Below are 16,398 nucleotides of genomic sequence, written 5' to 3' on the forward strand. Positions count from 1 at the left end.
TCACAGTTTGTGAGTTCGAGCCCCGCGTCAGGCTCTGTGCTGACAGCTCGGAGCCTGGAGCCTGCTTCCGATTCTGGGTCTCCCTCTCTCTCTGCCCCTCCCCCTCTCATGCTCTGTCTCTCTCTGTCTCAGAAATAAATAAACATAAAAAAAAAATAAAAAAAAAAAAAAGAAAATTGCAAAATTAAAAATATCCCCTCTTGTGGAGACAGTTGCACAACAATGGGAATATCCTTAATTAATTAATTAAAGTATTAATTAACCAATGAATGAAAGTATTAAATACTTTAAATAATTAATTAATTAATTACACCCAATGTGGGGCTTAAACTCATGACTCCCAGATCAAGAGTCACATGTTCTACCAACTGAGCCAGCCAGGTACCCCTTACTTAATGCTACTGAACTATATAATTAAAAACAGCTAAAATGGTGGGATGCCTGGGTGGTTCAGTCGGTAAAGCATAGGACTTTGGCTCAGATCATGATTTCACAGTTTGTGGGTTCGAGCCCCGCATCGGGCTCTGTGCTGACAGCTCAGAGCCTGAAGCCCGCTTCGGATTCTGTGTCTCCCTCTCTCTCTGCACCTCCCCCGCTCATGTTCTCTCTCTCTGTGTCTCTCCAAAATAAATAAACTTAAAAAAAAAATAGCTAAGATGGTAAATTTGACGTTATGTTTATTTCACTACAACAAAAAATTAATTAGCAATCTTAAAAAAAATCACCTCCTTGAATGGATAAACAGAATGTGGCCTATCCATGCAATGGACCATTACTCAGACATAAAAGGTCATGAAATGCATATACGTGCTATAATGAGGATGAACCTCAGAAACGTTATGTGAAGTGGAAAAAAAAAAGACACAAGGGTCACGCATTGTATGATTCCATTTATGTTAAATATGCATGATAGGTAAATCCACAGAGACAGAAAGCAGAATGGTTATTGCCAGGGGCTGGGAGAAGAGGGAAGTAGGCAGTGCTTACCGGGTATGGGGTTTTCTTCGGGGGTTATGAAAATGTTAGGACCTAGAGAGGGGTGGTGGTTACATAATAACATCAATGTACTAAACTCCACTGACCTGTACACTGTAAGCCAGTTAATATTGTTATGGGAACTTCACCTCAATTAAATATGCGTACGCAATCCCCTCCAGCCAACACACCTTGAGCCGCGCGGCTCAGGAGACAGGCTACCTCTCTGGGCTTAACAGAAGATGAGAAAGCCCATCCTTTCTCCCCGCAGGGGATACCACAGGGTATCTCAGGGCTCAAACGATTAACTGAGGTGAAAGTAGGCTGAGAAGCAGGAGGCTCTGCTGACACATCCATGGGCTCTGAGCCTTGACCTCTAGCTTGGCAGGAGAGAGAAGCTTGGTGTCTGTCTCTCTCTCTCAGCCACCCTTGGCCACACTTCACGAGAAGTATGAGGCGGTGGGGGAAGGATGCTGTTCTCCCCCTCCGGGTCTAGGAGACTCCCTGAAGCTCAGTGCAGCTCCCTTTCCCACCCCACATTTAATCCTCCCTCTGTGTCCAGCTTCGCACCCCAGAGCCAAGATGCAGGCTGGGGAGAATGGCAAGGGATGGGTGCGAGCCAGCGGCAAAGGGCAGAGTGACTAAAAGCCTGGCTGATTTTCAGATTTCTTTTAGCCCGCCCACCCACATCCAGTTCTGCTTTTGTAGGAATCAACAGACAGGGGAGAGTGGGGTTCCAAGCCAATTTAGAGTGGAAAGCACATATGTGTGTAAAGCATTGACCACAGGCCCAGCCCTGTGCTGAGCACTTTACCTTGTTGGCTCACTTAATTCTCACAACACCCCTGTTAGTAGATATTATCGTCCCATTTTGCAGAGGAGAGGACTGAGGCTTAAGGAGGCAAATTCCCATAGCTAGTGAGTCAAGAGTCTGGATTTTAATACTTGCAGCCTGACTCCTCCCCGCCCCTGGCACACTGGGTCTTCTGCTGTGACTTCCCCTCTATCTGGATTGGGGGAAGGCAGGAAAAACACTGACCCTCTCCCACAGAGCCTCAGCCAGTGACACTGCTTCCTGGATGAGAAGGACGGCCCTGAAGCCCACAGCAGAGCCAGCCCCACAGCCACAGTCCCTCCAGTCTCCTTGCAGCTCCCCAGCAGCCCAGACCCACCACCGGCCCTCCAGGACCAGAGGCGCTCCAGACAGAAACTCAGGTGGGTGTCACCCTCTCTCAGGGAAGAAGGGAATCAGGGCTTGAAGATAATTGGCTTTTCTGCACAATCCACAAATGTTCCTAGGGATAAATCAGAGGGGTGTGTGTGTGTGTGTGTGTCCACATCCATAGCCCAGATGGCGGGACAGAGTTAAGACTTCCTAAGGAAGGCCCACACGAAAGGGCCAAGGGGAGAAGTTCCAGGAGAGAAGTGGAGGTCAGAGATGGCCTGGGGCTGGAGATAGGGTGGGACCGGCCAGGCTGGGGAGGAACCTGGTCAGGCACCAACAGTTCTGGTCTCTCCCACCACTGAGCCCTAAGAAAATGTCTCTGCTCGCAGGTCAAAGCTGGCAAGGGAGCTGTGTACTGTTTATACACAGTTTGAATATTTAAGCTGCCTTTCTTGCCTCTTCAGACCCAGAATCTTCCCCCAAAGCCTCCTGGTCCCAGTAGCCCACTAACTTGAGGCTTAAGGCTGCTTTTGAGGTCTCCGTTCTCTTCCAACCCTCTCTTCTCCCCACCAGGCATTTGCTGGTCCTGATGTCAGTCAGGGACAACATGGGGCCTACCCCCTCGGAAGGGTTCACCACAGCACCTGCCAGTGACTTTGGGGAGATCCACAACTGGAATGAACTGCTCTATTTCTTCAACCACACTTTGCCCGAGTGCCACATGGAGCTCAGGGAGGACACCAAGCAAGTGACCCTCTTTGTCCTCTACCTGGCCATCTTCGTGGTGGGGCTGGTGGAGAACCTCCTGGTGATCTGCGTCAACTGGCGCTGCCTGGGCCGGGCGGGGCTGCTCAACCTCTACGTTCTCAACATGGCCATAGCGGACCTGGGCATCGTCCTATCTCTGCCCGTGTGGATGCTGGAGGTCATGCTGGACTACACCTGGCTCTGGGGCAGCTTCTCCTGCCGCTTCACTCACTACTTCTACTTTGCCAACATGTACAGCAGCATCTTCTTCCTGGTGTGCCTCAGTATCGACCGCTACGTCACCCTCACCAACACCTCTCCCTCCTGGCAGCGCCACCAGCACCGGATGCGGCGGGCCGTGTGCGCGGGTGTCTGGGTCCTCTCTGCCGTCATCCCACTGCCCGAGGTGGTGCACATCCAGCTGGTGGAGAGCTCGGAGCCCATGTGCCTCTTCATGGCGCCCTTTGAAACGTACAACACGTGGGCCCTGGTGGTGGCCCTGTCCACCACTGTCCTGGGCTTCGTGCTGCCCTTCCCTCTCATGGTGATCTTCAACGTGCTGACGGCCTGCCGGCTTCGGCGGGCGGGATGGCCAGAGGGCCGGCGCCACTGCCTGCTGGTGTGTGCCTACGTGGCCGTCTTTGCCGTCTGCTGGCTGCCCTACCACGTGACCCTGCTGCTGCTCACGCTGCACGGCACCCACGTCTCCCTCCACTGCTACCTGGTCCACCTGCTGTACTTCTTCTACGACATCATTGACTGCTTCTCCATGCTCCACTGCGTCGTCAACCCTATCCTCTACAACTTTCTCAGCCCGAGATTCCGGGACCAGCTGCTGAGTGCTGTGGTCCATTACCTTCCCAAGGTCCGGGCCAGGGGGGACAGACGTGCTTCCTCCCTCTCCTCCTCCTCCACTCAGCACTCCATCGTCATCATCAAGGAGGGCGCCCAGCCCGCCGCAGCAGGTCCCAGCACCACCCAGGCCTGAACTTCTAAGCGCCAACTACCTCGCCCATCCCTGCCCCTCAGCCTCTCCTAGGCAGCTGAGGTAGATCCCACTCTTCTCCATCAGCAAACTAGGAGGCTAGACGTGTAGGTGAGAGATTTTGGGGGGGGGGGGTGTGGGGGAAAGGGTCAGAACACTCATGGTTAATTTTGAGTATGTCCTGTAATATTGAGGTGAGAGGAGGAGAGGGGGCCAGGGAGGGGTCGAGAACAGTCCTCAGTGTTGTACTATTTGTCTCGGTCCTCAGGACTAGAGAAGACACTCAGGAAAAAAAAAAAAAAAGTGAAATAAATAACAGAGACAGCCATGACTCTGGCTCTTTCAAAACTCTGTACTTCCAGCTGGGATAGGCTAAAGAGATGCTCAACAGAGACGCACTCATTTCAGCAATCACCCTGGCCGGAAGGAGTGTGCTCCGCAGGGAGCTCACACAACTTTCCTTTTGTGTTTGTGTGTTGCTGTTCTCCCAGAGAACTATGCAGGCTGTGAGGACAAGAGGTCAGAGGCCAAGGAACCAGGAGGCCTCGGCAGGACGTTTCCTAGCATCCTCAGTGAGATGACAAATGGAGGGGGGTGAAGCAGAGGTCTGGCTCCCCACCCTTCCCACCATCCAGGAAGTGGCTCCATTTCCTTGCTGATACTCTCCCCTTCATCCATCCTGCTTCCCTCCCCCCGAAGCAGAGGAGCCATCCCAGAGTCAGTGCTCCTCACAGCCCACCTGCTCCTGGCTTCAGATCTAGGACATCTCCAGACTTCTAGAAAGAGAGGCTATCAGAAATCCATCCCCATCCCGCGCTTTCTCTCCAGATCATAGGAAAATATCAAAGGATGTCCATTCTGGGAGCAGACCTTGGGACAGCCAGCAGCAGGCACTGACAGATGCTCTGTCCCTCAGCCCTTGTCCCCTGCATGGGATGGGGAGGCAGAAATTTGCTGATTCTGTCACAGGGCAGAGTTCTGGTATTCTTACTTTTTAAAACATGTTTATTTATTCATCTTTGAGACCAAAAGAGTACAAGTAGGGGAGGGGCCGAGAGAGGGGGAGACACAGAAGCCAAAGCAGGCTCTAGGCTCTGCGTTGTCAGCACAGAGCCTGAGGTGGGGCTTGAACTCACAAACTGCGAGATCATGACCTGAGCTGAAGTTGGACACTTAACCGACTGAGCCACCCAGGGGCCCCGCTCTGGTATTCTTCTAAGTCTGTTCTCACCGCTAAACTTCATTCTCCTTGGCCAGGTCTTTTCATAATTTTCCTGTCCTGCAACTTACTTCTATTCATGCTTGTCCCATAGATAGGAAATGAAGTCTTCTTATTAATAAGTAGGTCTTCTGGGGGCACCTGGTGACTCAGTCGGTTAAGCATCCAACTCTTGCTCTTGGCTCAGGTCATGATCTCAAGGTTTGTGAGAGTGCAGAGCCTGCTTGGGGTTCTCTCTGCTCCCCCCCTACTCATACTCTCTCTCAAAATAAAAGACAATTTTAAAAATCCTAAAAAAAAAAAAAAAAATTAGGTCTTCTGTAAACAACTCATTTATCAGGGTCCCTGGGTGGCTCAGTCAGTTGAGCGTCCAACCTCAGCTCAGGTCATGATCTCACAGTTCGTGGGTTCGAGCCCCGCATTGGGCTCTATGCTGACAGCTTGGAGCCTGGAGGCTGCTTAGGATTCTATGTCTGCTTCTCTCTCTGCCCCTCCCCCACTCACGCATTGTCTCTCTCTCTCTCTCTCTCTCAAATAAAACATTAAAAAAAAATCTTTTTTTAAAGACTCATTTATCAGTTAGGGTCTAGGCCCGTGTCCACAAAGGCAAGGCCTAAGAACATGATCCACTGGTTCCAAGTCTCTGGCCTCCTAGTCCTGGCTGTGGAGAATGAAGGGCTTGTGGGCATAATCACTGAGAGCCTCTGTTCTGCTCAAGGGCTCAGTATTTCTGGAATGTTTAACTTGGAACAACCATTCACTGACCCAGAGTGCTCTCTCCTCTGTTCTTAGAAATCTGAAACCATATTCACAGATGCATGAAACACGTGCTCCAATAGTGTACATACCCGTGCATCAGGAGCACAGAGGGAAATCCCCCTATGATCCTCCTGCTCGTTGGGCCCAAATCTCAAAGGGTCTTAAGTGACAAACAGCTGCTCAGTGGCACAGAGCTGAGGGCTTTTTCAACCGGGAAAGTCCAGGTTGTGACATGGGGTTGCAGTAAGGGTTTAACCCAGTAATACAGAAAATGCACTAAAGACCCTCGTCCCTTGTGCTCATATAAAAACCAAGCCAAAATCTGATGCCTACATCACTGCCTCCTCGGACTTGGGCTCCAGAAGCTTCCTAAAGGGAACCTAATTTTACACCGGTCCTATCCCAAGTGACCTCAGAGGCCATCCCCCCACGGTCTCACTCTTCTCACAGATTTCTCTGGCAACCGCTGTCACCCAGGGCAGTATGAATACCTCCTCAGGGCCTCGGGAGGACAGAGAACCAGTGATACTGACCACAGCAAGGCTGCTCGGCTCAGCACTGACTGAGCACCGCTGGGGGTCACGGCTGGCCACTGTGCTGAGACCAAATGGGCCACATCACGCCCCAGCCTCTGAGGTCTATCTCCTTCTCTGTGGAGGTACATTTGTTATCGACCTCGTGAGATTGTGCCAAACCTCCACCTCCTCCCTGATTCTGCCTCTCTCCGCTCCAACATACCATGTCAGTGAATCCGATGGCACTGGCAGGACACTTTGAGGCCAAATCTCTTGTCCAACTAGACATGAGCAAGAGTCCCACTACTCTCTGAGCCAACGGAAGATCCCCTCAGGGAGGTTTCCCCTGGAAAGGTTGGGTTATTGACTTAATTTCCCACTAAAAACAGGTCAACAAGTCAGCCCTGGGGGATTCCAGCTACAGGAAAGGAAGCTGCCACCTGGAAGAATCCTGGCAGCTGCTGAGAAAGCTGCCGCTAACGGGTGCTGGGCTCTGATCTCAACAAGGGACAGTAACCCCAGTCAGTAGGAAAAGAATTCTCGTTTCAAATTTCCTTTTTTTTTTTTTATTCTAAATAAAAACCACACTTTGTGCCGAACAATGGAATATAAAAGAATCAGATGTACAACGATTTTAGACATCTACTATTTGGGAAAAGAAGTTTACAAAATATACAAAACTTTACAGCAATAGATAGTAAACACTTAAATATTAGGAGGTCAGTACTTATTAATTTAATGGAAGGAAGTTAGACGTCAACAACTCTTCTTGGTTTCGTAAGAGACTTTCGCTAGCAGAGGTGGGAGGGGAGGGCAGACTGGACAGGGGGAGGGGTGTTAAAGAAACATCGAAATCAAAACAGTTTCATTTCCATTCGGGTGTTCAGCTTACGATGCGTGATCACAATGAAATCAGTGCTGTGTGCCTGTGCTTCCTGACTCACTCAGTGCAGGACTGAGGCAAAAGGATGTGTGGGGACCTCCAGATGGGCAGACTTCTCCACACAGCCCACTCCCGTGCCAACAAAATCAGTGTCCATCTATAAAAGGATTTGAATTTGCTTCCAAAGATGAGTAGTCTCAAGAATAGGGCACAGCAAGAGGCCAGAAAACAAAGAGTATTCATCAGTAGCAAAACCTGACTGGGGAGAAGGTATTAAAGCCCAAAGGTTTGTCCTGGAGACCAAGGGATGCTGAACAGAAAGGAAGAAAGTCAAAAAGAACTTTTACCCATTTCCTGGTTCTTAGAGGTCACGTGGGCCCAACTCCCACCTCTTTTTTTTCCAGCTAGCCATGAACTATAGAGACTCCCTGGGGCCTTAAAATTTAGGACCAAATACTAAAATACAGCAGCGCTTCCCAGCAGGTGCTGTGGCCATCAGTGAGCCATCACTGAGTCACAGGAGAAGCAGGATACAGATCCCCTCCTCTGGCCACAAGCAGCCTCTGCTGTTTCTTCCAATGTGCCATACAAGTATTACCTTTTTCCCTTAAGAAACAGGTTGGGAATAGCCTCATGCCTGGTTTAATGCTCTACAGTCGCCATCTCGAAATTCTTCATTTTTAAACAAAGGGCTCTGCAAATTACGTAGCTCGTCCTGAGTCAGAACAAGAAAAAGGAAAAAGGGAGAAAAAAAAAAAGACATTCAGGGCTCAAAGAGAACCTCAGAACAATACAGCAGACTGCTAAACTGGGCTCCAAGGTGGGGAAGGGGGGGGCGGTGGGGAAGGGGGGGGCGGTGGGGAAGGGGGGGGCGGTGGGGAAGGGGGGGCATGGGGGCAACAAAATCAAATGAACAGAAGGTTGAAAGAAAATAAAAAAACTCAAAAGAAAATGAATACCTTCAACCAGGTATCCCAGATGCCCTCTGCCACAATAGAGAGTTTCAAGTAAAACAGTTCAGAAAAGAGTGAGCTGGAGGCAGCAAACATGACTCCAAACAGAGGGAAGGGTCAGGTGTGAATATGGGGACAAGCAGAGGAACAGGGTTTGGTCAGTGAGCCTCATGAGCTACTGACCCTGCTACATGTCTAACTGCAACCAACCAGGCCACCCTGATCAACCACTTGACCTCAGGAGGATCAGGGAACGCAGTTTTTTGTTTAGTGTTTCAGGGGCAAAGTTTCAAGGATTTGCTTTTTGGTTTACTGGCAAAAAGGGAAAACTTCACAGTTTCAGGTTAAGTATACAGACTACCCAGCATCCACAATGCCCTCCGTTAAGGAAAAGGGTTTCTCCAGCACACTGATCCATTCTCAGCTACCTGGCTGGGTTCCAGTAAGTACCACCTCTCTCAAATCTGACCATTCAAAAATCAGTCCTCATCAACAGTCTGGGAATTACCCAGGCTTGAAAAGCTTAGCAGACACTAGACGGTAGCCTTTTGCACGTTCTCCTTAAATTTCTAATGGTCAGCATGAGGAAGAAAGGGAGAAGCCAACCAGGGGTGAAAAATCTCAGCACTGGGGCACCTGGGTGGCTCAGTCAGTTGAGCGTCCGGCTCTTGCTCTCAGCTCCGGTCACGATCTTCCGGTTCGTGGGTTTGAGCCCCGCCTTGGGCTCTGTGCCGACAGCATGGAGACTGCTTGGGATTCTGTCTCTCCCTCTCGCTGCCCCTCCCCTGCTTGTACTGTACTCTCTCAAAATAAATAAACTTAAAAAAAAAAAAAAAAAAAAGTCTCAGCACTGCTCTCCTGACAAGAATGACCTGAGGCAACAGGTAACAAGTTGGGTTTAGATGGTGAAAAGTGGCCACTGTACAAATCTCTTTGTGTAACAGTCACCCGACCAGAGAGTCATGCACCCTAACTGGGAGGCTTTAGCAACTTAGGGCTAGGGAGAGAGACAGCAAGTCCAACAAGGACGGAGCTTTGGCTTGCCTGTATATGTTAACATAGCTTCCCAAGTTTAGGAAGGATGAGAAAATGTGCAAAAAGGTCCTTCATATAACTTGTTACCCTCAACACAATCCCCAATCTACTCAATCACAGGAAGGAAGAGGGATAAAAGGCCTAGGAATTTAATAGGCCCCAAATTTCTAGAACTTACATCCATTATCTAAAGGGTAATGCAAGAGACCATGTGGAGAGAAAGAAAAGAATTTGCTTGTTTAAAGGCTTGACACCTTCTCCCCTATTCTAGCCCCTGTTTCCCAAATCTCTGGCCAGGATTGTCCCCTGGAATATGGCTACTTGCTGGAGAGAAACTCATTTTCCTGAAGTCACTAATCCAAAAGAGATGCTGGATAATATGTATATAAAAGCAAAAATAAATAAATATTATTGTCCAAAAAGGCTCTGTGAGTGAATTAAAACCACTTGCTTGTGAAACAGCCCGGGGTGCGGCTGAGTCCCACCAAGGGCAGTGTCAGGGCCTCGGCCAGGGACTCCCAGAGCTCGCCTGAGCAGGGTGAGGTAGTATGAGTTACTGAGGTGCTACCTTGTGAATATGCGAGATCCGAGGGCCCTCTCCCTCAAGACTTCTTTGGGCAGAAACCCCTCAAAAGCCACAGAACGGAGCCAACCAGCCCCAAGGACTGGGCAGACTCCATCACAGCCACCCAGGGAGGGCCTAAACCAGCTGCCCTCCAATAGCGCCCCCTGGTGGCAATGCAATGACAGATCAGGATAAATTCCAGCAGGTCAAAGGTGAGCTGCCAAGGCTCCCGGCCAGTTAGTGTACAAAGTAAACAATGGGTTACCCGACTGGGACAGACAGAGCGCACATCCCGCTACACACCACGTTACCCAGGTCCCTTCAATCCTGAAGGGCTCACAGTCCATCACTCTGCCACCTCATGGGGTCTTCTCATCTACACCACAGGTCAAACACACTTCTAGGTGGGAGACTGGATGTAAATTAAGGCAAGGCTGCTGCTGTCAGAGACATCCCCACCTCTCCACCAGGAAACTCAAGCTCGACGGAGGCCGCCAGATGACAGGTGACTGTATCAAAGTGGCTCCTTGTCCTCTTTACCCCACAGGGAAGGCCTAGCAACCTGGGCTATAACTCCATAAAACCGTATTTCTTTGGAATTGAGGAGAAAGGAGAAACCTCCCTTCCTGTCCATCCCGGCTGCCACTTCTGGCGGCACCGCAGGCCACCTCTTCTGACTGGCAAGGATTCATCCCAAAGCGTTCTGACCTAAATAGAAAGCTTTGTCCCCAGTTTGGATCTAGCTGCCAAAAGATTTTACTGTCCCATCAGCAGATTAGAGTGTCGCAACAAGCAGGCACCTCCATCCCATCTGCCTTTTCCCTGCTGAGGGCTGGGCCGGGAACCTGAGGTGAGCTGCCCTGCTGACTAGTCTTTTCTGAACGACCACATTTCCAAAATCTCTCTCACAGCTGGGCGTCCCAGTTGGAAATCTGGTACTAACACCCACAGTGAAAAGCCCTCTCTCCACCTCCTCTATTCAGTGAGGCCGTTGGTTGGATTGTTAGCAGCATAAAACCTATCAGTAAACTAAAACTTGAGAGGCTCGGAGAGGGGATCTAGTTGACGCCAACTGCCTGACCAGATGCCCAAACCGGCCTCAAAAGAATCAAAAAACACAGCCCTTCCTGGGCAAGAACAGGTAAGGAGGTAAACATGATAGGGCCGTCGCTTCTCAAATACAGTAACAGCTCGTGTGCTCTTTCTTCTTCTTTTCTTCTTTAAACACAGGACAGAACAGAATTCCTAGCAAGGCCAAACTGAAACTCCGGCTGGAGAGGGACCAACAGCCACTAGAAAATCAACGTCCTGGCTGCCGCCTGGGAGCTCCCCCTAGCTCCGCTGGGACCCAGTCAGCTGTCCGGGTTCTTTTCTGCCTCTTTGGAATGGATAATGTACATGAAGGTCTGTTCGATGGTGAAGTCGGGCGGGAGGCTGCCTTTGTGCACGCCAACGTGCTTGCTCATGAGGTTAAGGGTGGAGCTGTAGTGGCCACAGACCGTGCAGCGGTACATGAGGGCCCCCGAGTGCGTCTTCAGGTGGCACTTGATGGTCGAGCGGCCTCGGAAAAACTTGTGGCACACCTTACACTGGTACGGCTTCTCGCCCGTGTGGATCCGCCGGTGGTAGTTGAACTCGCTTGTGTGGGCGAACCTTTTGCCACAGACCTTGCAGCTATACTTGCTGTTCCCAGCTTGGCCCTGCAGAGCCAGCTCCTCACTCAGGAACTCCTCCGCGGGCAGCTTCCGCTTCTGGAGAGCTGGGTGCTGCAGCCCAAAGCCAGGCCGGGCGTCAAGGCCACTGTTGCACTTGTGCTGGCTGACATGGTAGCGATAGGCGGCCTCCGACTTAAAGCTCTGGCTGCACAAGTGGCAGCGGAAGAGGGCGTCTTCCAGGCTTTGGTGCACGGCCATGTGCTTCTCTAGGAGATGCCAGTCCACAAAGCTGTTCGCACAGACAGAGCAGGAGAAGACTGAAATGCCGAGATGGGACAGCGTGTGCCACATGAGGCTGCAGAGGTTGAGGTGGCGCTGGTCACAGACGCTACAGGCCTGGCCCTTCAGGTTTAGATGGTCCAGGATGTGCCCCCGGACCACGTGGAAATCTTTGGCCAGTGCCTTCCCACAGGCAGCGCATTTCAACTCCGCGGAGGCTGTCCCTGAAAACAAACCCAGCTTCCCAGACAGGGGATCGTTGGGGTGGACAATAATGTTGTTCTCAAATATCCCATCCCGTCGGTGGAGGGTCAGCTGCCACTGCGTAAAGAATTTAGTTTCACACATGTCGCAGGAGAAGAGGAAAATACCAATGTGGGACAGGACGTGGGTCACCCGGGAGTTTCGGTCCTGGAAGTGGGTCTCACAGACCTTGCAGTTGCCTGTCAGCAGGTCCACGTGGTCCCGAGCATGCTGTCGGATCAGCTGAATGTTGGGCTCTAGAACTTTCTTGCACACCTGGCAGGGCATGGCCTTATTCTCTCGGCTGTCACTCTCTCCAAAAGTCAGCTCATCCTCACTGTCGTCACTCAACTCGATCACCTCCTCGGCCGTGCCTGTCTCCTCAGTGGGGTCTTCAAATGGCAAGTCACCATCCCCCAGGTCCTCCAGCTGGAGCTCATCCATCTGCCCAAAGCCTGGATCTTTGGAGTGGTCGCTATTGCTCAGACAGGAGTTGGTCCCAGTGGTCATGTCAATTGCATTGTCAGTGGTGAAGAAACTGTTTTTACTGAAGTCTCCATTGCTCTGAACTTTGTATGGCTGGCAGCAGCTGGTGCTGGTTTGGATGCCCATGCTGACAGTGCCTAGGCCTGGTGGAGTCGCCATCCTGGGGACGGAAGTGAAAGGAGCAGGAGCATCATGGTCTTCTGTCTTTGGCGGCAGTGGCTGCTGTGGCAGAGGCAGGCTATGGTTAGTGTCACCGGTAACATTTCTCTCTTCGTCTTTACAGCTTCCTCCAGCATCACTAGGTAACACGTAGTTCCTATCAGGACCGAAGTGCTCCCCACCAGCCCGGAGGTCTCCAAGGGGATAGGTAGGTTCTGCCGAGCTACAACTCTGGGCGCCAGAGTGGCTCTCACTGGCGCCGGTCAGGGGCTTGGCCACGGCCGTGCTCTCCAGGTCAGGAAAGGTGGAGTGGCAGGCCCGAAGGAGATCCTCCATACCCAGGCGCTCGGCCACCTCGTAGATGACCCCAACATTGATCAGGTCTGTGAAGAGCTCTGATGTGTAGACAAAGCTCAGAATCTTCTCAAAGTTGGCAGGGGTGATGAAGTCCACCACGTAGGTCCTGGCGGCATCGAGCCCAGTGTTCAGGAAGAGGTTCTGGAAATAGCCAGCTGCACAGGCCAGCACGGCTTTGTGGGCCGGGAAGGAGCGGCTCCCCACCACAATGGTGACATCGCACATGGTCTCCGAGAGCCGGCACTTGTTGAGTTCCTTCAGCAGGTTGTTGGGGTGGTTGGTGCTTTGCAGTTTGATCCTCATGCCCATCTTAGCAGCTCCTGTGAAGTTGCCTCTGTATCAGCACGGTTCACCTACGGACAGCAAAAGGAAGAGATGGATGGCCACACACATCCCTGCAGGCGAGGAGCTCTGCGGAAGAAAATACCGCCCGTCTGAGTGTTTCCAAGCCCTGGGTGGAGAAGAGCAGGAGAAAATGGACGTGGAGAGCTGGTCTATGCTGCTGGGCGCAATGACGGGACAATGACCTCTCTCCCTGCATAGTCACAGAGTCGTCCTAACAAAATCCAAAAGTATTGAAAAAAATCTGACAGCTTGGTCTTTAAGAGTCAGTAAGAGAGGTTGTAGGCCTGGTTGGACAGGAGCTAGTGCCTCAGAGCCAAGCCAGAGGCACCCTCTCAGACACCGTTTTTATTTCATTACCAGAGCCACGGCTCAGATTTTACTCATATTAATTTTCTAATTTCTTCCTGAATACAAGCTTTCCTATCTCATTGAGTACATTCACTTCTCTTACAATTGCCAAATGCCATATACATCTTGGGACACAATTACCAAAGCTCCATTAGCCACTGAGGGCAAGATAAGGTTGCTCTTTTAGTTTCCTATCAATGCTGTGTCTTTTCAGTCCAATAAACCTCTTGCTCATTCACGAGTTCCCATCTCTCCCTGCTACCTGCCTACTCTCTTGTCTCGCCATAGCCCAGAGCCATCCAGATAGTGTTCTGTCACCTTCTCTGTATGCTTTGGATGAAGCTAAAGCACTCAGGACCCAAAGAAATAAAGCAAAGTAGAATACACTGTGGTATTTACTCTTACTTAAATATGTTTGTTTTTTTTTTTTTTTTTTTCTTTTACCACCCTCTTTGGGACTTATGCATACGCTGACCAGAACTACCAGATTTTTACTTGATGCCCTAAGAAGGCATCTAATTATATAGGTAAGACTCCTAAAGGCTTCCCAGATCCCACTTTTCCCCCCTTTCGAGTACTGCATGCCTAAGGAAGACAAGCTAGCTACATTCTCCTTCAGTCTCACCACTCGCCCCGCGCGACACAGCCCCTTTCTCCACCTCACCACCTCCTACTAACTCCCAACTTTTGCTGGGGTCCAAGAAGCTTCTGCGCATTGCTGGGATACCAGTGAAGCATCTCCCGGGCCCTGGTGGCCACACATCAGGTGGGGGCACCGGAAAGCCTGAGTCGGGGGGTGGGAGGGAGGCAGACTGGGAACTTCCGAGAAGGCACCCCAACAATCTGGTGGCGCCGCAGTCTCCCCTCTGGAGGGTCGAATCCAGGAAGAAGGGCGTTGGATCGGGCGAGGGTGCTCCAATCTGGGGGCCACCGAGCACCTCGGTCCCTCCTCAAACGGCGGGGGATCTCCCGGAGCGCCTCCGGACGGGGGCCGGGGCGCCGGGCCGGACGGGATAGAAGGGATGGGCGGCGGGACCCGCCGGGGTCGGCGCGCGGCCGGGAATGATGGGTCCGGCCCAGGGGAGCCGGCAGGAGGGAGCCCAGCAAGAGCGAGAGAAGGGCCGGGAGGGGGGTCGGGCCTCGGCCAGGGGCAGCCCTCGGCCCGGCCGCGCTTACCCGGCTCCGCGGGGCCCGAGCACCATCGCCACCGCCGCCTCACACAAAGGCCCCGGCCCGCCGTGCCCGGCCCGACGAGGAGGCGGCGCCGCCGGCCGCGGCCAGACTCTCCATCCGCCGCGCCGCTCGCCGCGCCGGCCCGGGCCGCCCCCGCCGCCCGGCCCGCAGCGCCCCCCGCCGTCCCGGAGGAGGCAGCGCCCCCCGCCGCTTGGTCGCAGCGCCCCCAGCCGCCCGGGAGGAGGCAGCGCCCCCCCACGGCGGGGCCGGGCGCCAGGTGGACGGGGCCGGAGCCGCCAAGACTCCGCCCGCCCCCAGCAGCCGGCCGGCCGGCCGGGCCCCCGGGCGCCGCGGGACCCCTGCCCAGGCCTCACCTCCCGCCCCCGCGCGGCCCTGGGACCGCGGGCCCGGCCGCGGCGCGAGCTGCTGCGGGGAAGTTTCCAACTCCCTTGATCCTGGTTTTTCTGAAATGTTCTGATCTACCAGGTGGAGGACCATTCCCTCCTCGCCCTGGGACCCGGATAAGTGAAAAACCCTATCCCGACTCTACACTCATCCTCTACCCTGACCTAGGTCTCCTAGTCCCAGAAGCTTCTCAAAACTTCCACTATTGTGGTTTTGCAAAAAAGAGGGGGTAAAGTAAGATTATTTGATTAATTTATAGTCTCCATTAGGCTGTGAGCTAGCTAGGCTGAGAGCTTCCTGAAGTCAGGGATCTTTCTTTCTCGAGAACTACTCAATGCAGTGCTTACCACATACTTCCTGGTCCTTATGATTGGTGCTTAATAAAGCCTGCTTGACTGAATGAACTTGAGGGCTGGGCCCCTGGTACACGCTCTTCTGAAAATTCGAGGATGCCCCTCCTCCCACCTAGGAGCCAAAGGACGGAATTTACAGGATCCCACTCCACCTTGGGAGCCCAAGCCTGTTTCCTGCAGTCTGTCCTCCCTGAAGGCGAGCAGAATTTGCCACCCCAAATATGCCTTTTTGGCATAAGGATTATTTTAGATCGCTTATTTTTAAGAAACGGTAGGCACAGGAGAAGCTCTGAAAGCAGAATAAAAATTACATTTATAAGGGAAATCTCCGTTTGTAAGGGTGTCTCCCTCTCTGTACGAGGAAGAGAAAATGACTAAATCTCCAGAAACTCTTATCAATGGAGAAGGCAAGACTTAAATCTGCCTAACAACCATACCCTTATTTACCATGCTTGACCTGAAAACCCTCCATAACTGGCTCTCTACCCCCAGTATATTCTTTGGTCTTTAGCTAGAGATGGTATTTAAGGTGACGGCTTAGGCCATTTTAGGGAGTGACTCTGTTTTCCTGGACATCTCCCATGTATACAGGAGGTATACTGTTGAGGCTACTCAACTTCTGTTTGTTTTTCTCCTGTTAATCAGTCTTTTATTATAGGGTGGTCTCAGCCAAGAACTTGGAAGGGTTGAGGGAAAATTATTTTTCTTCCATTATATCTTCAACTGTTTCTAGAGTTCAGTTGTGCTGCTTCTATCCACTCGTTTCCCTTAGCACTGCATCTACCCTCCAAATC

General features: G+C 51.9%; 2 protein-coding genes across 2 annotated transcripts; one reads left to right on the forward strand and one right to left on the reverse strand.

Annotated features, from left to right (window-relative positions):
• The first annotated feature begins 1,677 nt into the window (after nucleotides 1–1,677).
• GPR182 (G protein-coupled receptor 182) lies at nucleotides 1,678–4,204 on the forward strand. The gene is made up of 2 exons (XM_045464123.1): nucleotides 1,678–2,190; nucleotides 2,714–4,204. The coding sequence occupies exon 2, from the start codon at nucleotides 2,730–2,732 to the stop codon at nucleotides 3,873–3,875; it is 1,146 nt and encodes a 381-aa protein (XP_045320079.1). The 5' UTR covers nucleotides 1,678–2,190; nucleotides 2,714–2,729; the 3' UTR covers nucleotides 3,876–4,204.
• A 4,305-nt stretch (nucleotides 4,205–8,509) lies between these two features.
• On the reverse strand, nucleotides 8,510–14,996 carry ZBTB39 (zinc finger and BTB domain containing 39). Its single transcript, XM_045463331.1, has 2 exons — nucleotides 14,850–14,996; nucleotides 8,510–13,333 (listed from the first exon to the last, which is right to left on the reverse strand). The coding sequence occupies exon 2, from the start codon at nucleotides 13,287–13,289 to the stop codon at nucleotides 11,154–11,156; it is 2,136 nt and encodes a 711-aa protein (XP_045319287.1). The 5' UTR covers nucleotides 13,290–13,333; nucleotides 14,850–14,996; the 3' UTR covers nucleotides 8,510–11,153.
• Nucleotides 14,997–16,398: the final 1,402 nt, after the last annotated feature.

The sequence above is a fragment of the Leopardus geoffroyi genome, chromosome B4 (assembly GCF_018350155.1).
Source record: "Leopardus geoffroyi isolate Oge1 chromosome B4, O.geoffroyi_Oge1_pat1.0, whole genome shotgun sequence".
NCBI classification, from domain to species: Eukaryota; Metazoa; Chordata; class Mammalia; order Carnivora; family Felidae; genus Leopardus; species Leopardus geoffroyi.